Below are 9,377 nucleotides of genomic sequence, written 5' to 3' on the forward strand. Positions count from 1 at the left end.
ATTTGTGTTATTTATCTATGTATTTGTGTTATGTTTTATTTATGTATTTGTGTTATCCATTTATTTATTTATTTGTGTTATTTATTTGATGTTAAATGCATCTCAGGCTAATAATTCTAAGAGGAAACGTAAGACCCCAGGGTCATATAATTCACATTTTTGAGTAAAGGACCTTAAGACCTTTCTATCTATGAAGAGTATTTGTATTTTTGAAATTTTAGTTAATTTTACTCCTTTTGACCCCTCCCACAGCCCTCTGAGGGGTGCATCATGGGGATCATAAAATTCATAAACTTTGGTTGGCCTTATGCCTTAGAAGGCTTGTGCAAAACATTTCATTGAAATTGCTTCAGCGGTTTTGGAGAAGAAATCGTAAATGTAAATCGTTTATTGGTGCATGACAACAACGACACGATCCACCGGGTCAGTTCTTGGAATGAACTGGGATATTTAACCTGTAAAGAGCGTAAGTATCGTTGGTATTGTCGGGGAACATCGGACGCACTTCGGTACAACGACAGGCTAATTAAATTAGGAATGACTTGACCTCACCTTATAATCCATCAGGTGACATAATTATTTTAAAGGTTTTGTTTAATTTCAACTTATTCTATCTAGATTGCCAGGATATAGTCAACCAGAGTTCGTGTAGCCAGAAACTTTTAAGAGATCCCCGAATGCCAAAACCTCACCGATTTACCCACCGTGTCAGTACATGGAACTGCCCAACAAGGATCAAACCGCATGACCCAGACGTTTCAATAGTTTTTTTCTTTTTCTGTAGCTGGTAGAACTAATAAGTACTCACAGAGACATTTTCTGACTCGATGGTCAAAGAAAATGTCCTTAACTTTTTCCCAACCATTAACACAGCAATTCATCCGATATATCTTTAATTGAAGTTTCCTTCTTATTATTTGCCGTATAAACAGATGGATTACTAGTTCTGAACATATTATGATTTGATCATTCAATATTAAACCAAACAATTATGGATTGTTTTTGTGTCGATACACTAGATTTACTATGTAAGTAGAGAGTCATGATTTGCAAAACCGAATCCATAGTTTACAAAAAAACAATCGTGTGTGAATGCCACAATGCCGTATTATTCTGTGACAAAGAGGTCAACAGACTGAACCATTGACAGATGAAGAATATGCATGGACAGCAATGCACCCTGGGAGGACAGAGTGATTAATTGTAATGTCTGTACAATGTTTAAATAATATTGCATCGGAAATCATAACAAGAGGCACAGAGGGGCCTGTATCGCCACCCTGCGGTAATACCATCAAAGTAAAGTTAATTGAAATTACCAGTATTTTCAACCAGTATTTATCATAGACCAGCAAGTATAAATATTAACAACCTTCTTTTCACCTATTGGTAGAAAACTTTGTTGACAAATCCAGGGGGTCAAAGCCAAATTTATACGCTGCTGATTTAAACCAAGATGTCATGGTGATAGCCTCAAATTTGTGGTGGTACAAATCACTAGAACTGTTTTGTCCCCAAGTAACCGTACAATTTAGGATTTAACCTCTAATGACTAATATCAACAAGCCCCGCCCATACCCCCGTACGCAAAGTATTGATACAAGTTCCTAAACATTCTCCCAATCAGATGTTTTTCTGCCAAAGTTTGGCTTACAATCTATGCAGAACTACTAGGACAGAGACGGATTTTATAGGATTTACTGACTATGGTCCCCTATTGGGCCCGCCCATCCTGCACTATTGGGGGTCCCTCAAAAATTTTATAAAGTTTGTTCCTTTAGTATATCATATTTGAGCCAAATTTAGATTCTTATTAATTGCAGATGCCTATAATGACCAACGTACGACTTTATAGGACTTTACTGGACATATTTCTCCCTATTTGGATCCCCGCCCACCCCCTCTGCCCCGATGGGGTCAAAGCAAACAATTATGGAATGTTCTGATTCCCCTTCCCACAAGGTATTTTTTGTACGTAAAATTCATGATTTGCAATCGACATCCAAGTATTCTCAGGACAAGTTAAGCGAATCGCTACTTACCTCTATTTCCCGTGAATGGGCCTGCCGCACCTAATGTCCCCTCTGTGACCCCTTCCCCCAACGGATGGTTAGTGGCCACTGCTGGTATAAAAATCCATCAGAACGTCTAAGACTATAGCAAAATTTAAAAGTGTCAATTAATGACGGATTGGAGAATCTGGGAACGCAGGACGCTATACGACTAGAATACGACGGACGACGGAAACATGCCGCGCCATGACATAGTAAGTAATCCTGGAAGTTTTATTAATTATGTATTTGTGTTATTTATCTATGTATTTGTGTTATTTATTTATGTATTTGTGTTATCCATTTATTTATTTATTTGTGTTATTTATTTATGAACCACCGGTCAGTACCTTGTGGTAATATGTCGGGACATCCTAACCACTCGGCCACCGCGGCCCCAAAAATTAAATTAAAATCATGTATACCAGTACTCAACCATATAAAGTGTCCAGCAAGGTAAATATGACAACTTCTTTTAAAGGTTCAAGTGTTTACTGAGAAATAGAGTGTCTAATTTGCTGCTGATTTTCAACCAGAGATCATGTGTAGCCACAAAGATTTTATGTAACTTTAACTGTTTTGCCAAAACCTCACATTTATTTAATTAATGACAAATTCAACAAGCTGATAGTAAGCCAAGTTATTGATAATTTTAATAGTAAGATATTTTTCTGTAGCTTCAACTAGAATGAAGTACTCACAGTGATTTTTTTATGATGACTGACTAATTGTCACAAGAAAATGTCACTTTTCCGAATATAATCTTTAATATATACATGTATTTGAAGTTTCCTTCTTATTAATTGCCTATAAACAATGGATTACTAGTTCTGACATATTATGATTTGATCATTCAATATTAAACCAAACAATTATGGATTGTTTTGTGTCGATACACTAGATTTACTTGTAAGTAGAGAGTCATGATTTGCAAACGACATCCATAGTTTCAAAAAACAATCGCTGTGAATGCCATGCCGTAATATTCTGTGACAAGAGGTCAACAGACTGAACCATTGACAGAGAAGAATATGCATGGGAGAGCAATGCACCCTGGGAGACAGAGTATAAAGTAATGTTTTACATGTTTACACAATATGCATGGAAATCATAAAAAGAAACACATGCAATACATGTGTAGTATATATCCCTATTTTCATACAAGTATTTCAACCACAATATATATATAAAATATATGTAGAAAACTTTGTAAAACATCTACTTCTGATGATATCATAAAAGAAACCAGATACATATAATATGCACTAGAATATTGTCCTGTCTACTTTCACTTTGAAACCTAAGAATCAATACCGACTGACATCTAACATCAATCAGATGTCCCTACAGATTAGACAGACTCTAAAACCAACCTTTACTATTGACCTCTCAGTCAGGTTACTATCATATTTCAGTGAATCGATCAGAAATATAAACAAAGTTTCCTTGAAAATTTGTCTGAAACAATTTTTAAATGAAGGCAGTCAGAGTAAAAATCAATAAAAGTCAAGTGTTAGTGCAGTCTGCCATCCTACATGCAACACATGCAACAGTCCAAGACACAGGCCTAACCTGAAGTAACCTGGGGTCAAGGAGGTCAATGTTATCTGTCTGGGGTCAGGGAGGTCAATGTTATCTGTCAAGGGTCAGACATCAATGTTATCTGTCTAGGGTCAGAGATCAATGTTATCTGTCTAGGGTCAGCGGTCGATGTTATCTGTCTGGGGTCAGATCTAGAGGTCAATGTTATCTGTCTGGGGTCAGAGATCAATGTTATCTGTTTAGGGTCAGCGGTCGATGTTATCTGTCTGGGGATCAGAGAGGTCAATGTTATCTGTCTGAGATCAGAGAGGTCAATGCATGCTATCTGTCTGGGATCATAGAGGTCAATGTTATCTGTCTAGGATCAGAGATCAATGTTATCTGTCTAGGGTCAGAGATGTCAATGTTATCTGTCTGGGATCATAGAGGTCAATGTTATCCGTCTAGGGTCAGAGATCAATGTTATCTGTCTAGGGTCAGCGGTTGATGTTATCTGTCTAGGGTCAGAGAGGTCAATGTTATCTGTCTGGGGTCAGAGAGGTCAATGTTATCTGTCTGGGGTCAGAGGTGAATGTTATCTGTCTTGGGTCAGGGAAGTCAATGTTATCTGTCTGGGATCAGAGAGGTCAATGCATGCTATCTGTCTGGGATCATAGAGGTCAATGTTATCTGTCTGGGGTAAGAGAGATCAATGTTATCTGTCTGAGGTCACAGGTCAACGCTATCTGTCTGAGGTCAGAGAGGTCAATGTTATCTGTCTGGGGTCAGAGAGGTCAATGTTTTCTGTCTAGAGTCAGAGAGTTTAATGTTATATGTCTAGGGTCAGAGGGCAATGCTATCTGTCTGGGGTCAGAGGTCAATGTTTTCTGTCTGGGTTTGAAGCTAAAGTGGTGAGTGTCATATGAAGAGATAGTAATGTCCGAAATAGCTGATGTCACCTTCTAGAGGTCAGAAAATGTAGATTTTGGTCCGGACTCCCTCACCCTTGGCCAGACATACATTCACAAGGACCTTTTTTTGGCCATGAGTAGAAACAGAAACACCCTCCTTTTGGTCAGGCCCCCCACCACAGAACAACACCCCCCCCCCCCCCCATTAACTTTGTTATAAATACACTGGAATCTATAATGATTTATTATGAAAGAAGAAAATCTGTACTCTACTGGACACCAATTCCTCTATCAATATTCTATACATGTATATATCTTACTCCTCACTGATATCGGTGGTCAATGAACTGTGACAATTATGACCATCAATCCATCAAAATCACTAAAACATTTGTAGTAGCACGGACATACACACAGAAAGTTTCTGCATGGCCAAACACAGTCTATCTAATGGGAACCTGGACAAGAATGTCTGGAGTTCCATCACCTCAATGGAGAGAGGAAACCGAGGGTGGCTAGACTATCATAAAATGTCTTGCATCTAAATACGTATTTCTACGCCTGGTCAGACTGAAGTTATTACAAAAGAAGTAATGGAATCATTGAGAGCTAGACATATCATAGCTGAATATCTATATCATACAAATAGGAACCGCATGTATTTACCAAACATTTTGTTTATCCTATATTTATCAAACACTGTATTTATCTTACATTGTATTTATGTATAATTTATCAAACATTGTATTTATCCAATATAATAATTGTATCTCTCTTATGTATAAATTAATTGGTACTCAAGTATTTATCAAATACTGTATTTATTTTGAGTATTGTTTATATATATACAAAGCTAGGATAATTCTGTTTGTTTGATTAGATTAATGTCCTATTAACAAGATAATTTAATGACGGCTTTCAATGCATACATTATGTTACATTTTTGTGAAGTGTGTGGTGTGTGATATTAGAGACTGTGGTATTTTTGTGTTGTGTCTTTTATACAGTAGAACTCTTGTCCTTTTTATAGTGCTATATCACTGAAGCATGCCGCCGAAGACACCAAGTAGCACACCCCACCCGGTCACATTATACTGACAACGGGCGAACCAGTCGTCCTATACCCTGTATGCTGAGCGCTAAACAGGACAGAAACTATATATACAACCACTTTTATAGACTTTGTTGTGTCTGAGTCTTATTTTAATGCTTTACCTTCAGGGCTATATGTAACATATATAGATTTAAAATATACATACATAAACATATTTACTACAAATTTTTCTCCATTGCTTTCCACTAAATGAACCATAATCACAATCTAAACATATTTACCACAAATTTTTCGCCATTGCTTTCCACCGTCTGGTAGTCTGGTATAGATATCGGGAGTGAGCGTCGTTCTGAATAATCAATGTAGGAAGGTCCAGAGGAATCGTCGCTGGGCTCGAGTCGCTCAGCCACTTGTTCAGGTACTGATATCACTGTAATAAAGTAACAAAGTATATTATATTCTAATGGATTGCTCAAAACACACGTGTTTTTGTCTCAAAATTCCATAAACATGGGTTCCCACGTATTTGTACCTCAAATTTCTTGATCAAGGGTTTCCACGTATTTGCGTTAAATTTTCATTCACTGCAAACATGTTTCATTAAATGTATTTTTAATTTAGTTGGATAAATAATAGTGTCATTAAATAGTAGTAAACATGGGCCAGGCTTATCACTATTTTTGTGGTTGATGTATGATAAGAACTTATATGAAACACACTGCATGATTTTAATACATATTTCAAAGATTCCTCACAATATCTAAAGGACCTAATTGATATACGTACCTGTAAGTGTAAGGACCTATATATAGATATATGTACCTGTAAGTGTAAAGACCTATATATAGATATACGTACCTGTAAGTGTAAGGACCTATATATAGATATACATACCTGTAAGTGTAAGGACCTATATATATAGATATATGTACCTGTAAGTGTAAGGACCTATATATAGATATATGTACCTGTAAGTGTAAGGACCTATATATAGATATATGTACCTGTAAGTGTAAGGACCTATATATAGATATACGTACCTGTAAGTGTAAGGACCTATGTATAGATATACGTACCTGTAAGTGTAAGGACCTATATATAGATATACGTACCTGTAAGTATATAAGGACCTATATATAGATATATGTACCTGTAAGTGTAAGGACCTATATATAGATATACGTACCTGTAAGTATATAAGGACCTATATATAGATATATGTACCTGTAAGTGTAAGGACCTATATATAGATATATGTACCTGTAAGTGTAAGGACCTATATATAGATATACGTACCTGTAAGTGTAAGGACCTATATATAGATATATGTACCTGTAAGTGTAAAGACCTATATATAGATATACGTACCTGTAAGTGTAAGGACCTATATATAGATATACATACCTGTAAGTGTAAGGACCTATATATAGATATATGTACCTGTAAGTGTAAGGACCTATGTATAGATATATGTACCTGTAAGTGTAAGGACCTATGTATAGATATACATACCTGTAAGTATATAAGGACCTATATATAGATATATGTACCTGTAAGTGTAAGTCCTATATATAGATATACGTACCTGTAAGTATATAAGGACCTATATATAGATATATGTACCTGTAAGTGTAAGGACCTATATATAGATATATGTACCTGTAAGTGTAAGGACCTATATATAGATATACGTACCTGTAAGTGTAAGGACCTATATATAGATATACGTACCTGTAAGTGTAAAGACCTATATATAGATATACGTACCTGTAAGTGTAAGGACCTATATATAGATATACATACCTGTAAGTGTAAGGACCTATATATAGATATATGTACCTGTAAGTGTAAGGACCTATGTATAGATATATGTACCTGTAAGTGTAAGGACCTATGTATAGATGTGTAAGGACCTATGTATAGATATATGTACCTGTAAGTGTAAGGACCTATATATAGACATATGTACCTGTAAGTGTAAGGACCTATGTATAGATATATGTACCTGTAAGTGTAAAGACCTATATATAGATATACGTACCTGTAAGTGTAAGGACCTATATATAGATATACGTACCTGTAAGTGTAAGGATCTATATATAGATATACGTACCTGTAAGTGTAAGGACCTATGTATAGATATACGTACCTGTAAGTTTAAGGACCTATATATATAGATATACGTACCTGTAAGTGTAAGGACCTATATATATAGATACGTACCTGTAAGTTTAAGGACCTATATATAGATATATACATATCTGTAAGTGTAAGGACCTATATATAGATATATGTACCTGTAAGTGTAAGGACCTATATATAGATGTACCTGTAAGTGTCAGGACCTATATATATAGATACGTACCTGTAAGTGTAAGTGTGTCGCCGCCAGACTTTATTAAATCCACAACTTGTTTATGTGTTCCTCCTTCTACATTAACTTTATTTCTGAAAAAAAAAAAAAAAAAAAAATTAACTATACCATGTATGTGTCGTCCCACACTCCTTTTGTCACAGGTCGAAGTAGAGTACAGACTATCTACACATCAATATCAGGAACATTGATAGACAAGACTAGATCCTGTGCTGGTTGTAAGATCTAAATTCTTTTTCAAGAATTTGATACATATGATATTATGACGCCATTACCTGTGACATCAAAAAAGTGTTATTACACATGTCTTTCATTTGTATCTTACATGTGTCTTAAACATGTGTTTCACATGTGTCTTTAACATATGTCTTACATGTGTCTTTAACATGTGTCTTACATGTGTTTTTAATGTGTGTCCTACATGTGTCATACATGTGTCTTAAACATGCGTCTTATATGTGCCTTACATGTGTCTTTATCATGTGTCTTACATGTGTCTTTAACATGTGTCTTTAACATGTGTCATACATGTGTCTTACATGTGTCTTTAACATGTGTCTTACATGTGTCTTATATGTGTCTTACATGTGTCTTAAATGCATGTCTTTAACATGTGTGTCTTACATGTGTCTTACATGTGTGTCTAAGACATTTATGCCCTATGGCAGGGCTGTCAGGGCCACTGATATGATAACTATGTAATATATACAGTTAATTAAACAGATTAAAGATTAATTAGGAACATAAGAAGTTAATGAGATACTTTTAATGAGATGTGAAATCATATCTAGTACATGTACATTATACTCCCAGAGAACCACTCAGAATATACTGTACACCCAAGATAAATAACTGCTAGATGGTGACCATTTTACCAAAATTCCAAGCCAAATTTACTATGAAGCCTAATGGCAGATAAATGCGTTCACCTGATAATTATAATAGCACTACACTTTTGCTGGTTCTACAACTGACCAATACTTAATAGTACTACAAATACTGACCAATACTTAATAGCACTACAAATACTGACCAATACTTAATAGCACTACAAATACTGACCAATACTCAATAGCACTACAAATACTGGCCAATATTTAATTGTACTACAAATACTGACCAATACTTAATAGCACTACAAATACTGACCAATACTTAATAGTACTACAAATACTGACCAATACTTAATAGTAATACAAATACTGACCAATACTTAATAGTACTACAAATACTGCCCAATACTTAATAGTACTACAAATACTGACCAATACTTACATACTGATGGCTAGAATTCCATCCATGTAAATAGACCTGACTTGATTACTGTGTAAATCCGTAACTTATATACATACCCTAATCACATGTACAGTGTGCTTTCCCTTGTACATGATTCTGCATAAATAAATCAGCATTTAAAAGTGCAGTTAAAACTAATCTATATTCAGGTCAAAGGTCACTTCAGGTGA

General features: G+C 35.4%; 1 protein-coding gene across 2 annotated transcripts in view; it reads right to left on the bottom strand.

Annotated features, from left to right (window-relative positions):
• The window catches only part of LOC138333821 (sorting nexin-27-like), a 31,558-nt gene that overhangs the window by 12,907 nt on the left and 9,274 nt on the right, over positions 1-9,377 (bottom strand). Inside the window, exons 1-3 of one of the 2 annotated variants that reach the window (XM_069282436.1) lie at positions 9,187-9,254; positions 7,903-7,985; positions 5,819-5,967 (exon numbers count right to left, since the gene is read on the bottom strand). In XM_069282436.1, coding sequence (XP_069138537.1) covers positions 5,819-5,967; positions 7,903-7,985; positions 9,187-9,212 — 258 coding nt within the window. In that variant the 5' untranslated portion in view covers positions 9,213-9,254. Of the gene's footprint in view, positions 1-5,818; positions 5,968-7,902; positions 7,986-9,186; positions 9,255-9,377 lie in introns of those variants that run through there. The other variant, XM_069282435.1, reaches the window with a different exon arrangement.

The sequence above is a fragment of the Argopecten irradians genome, chromosome 10, assembly GCF_041381155.1.
Source record: "Argopecten irradians isolate NY chromosome 10, Ai_NY, whole genome shotgun sequence".
Classification (NCBI taxonomy): Eukaryota; Metazoa; Mollusca; class Bivalvia; order Pectinida; family Pectinidae; genus Argopecten; species Argopecten irradians.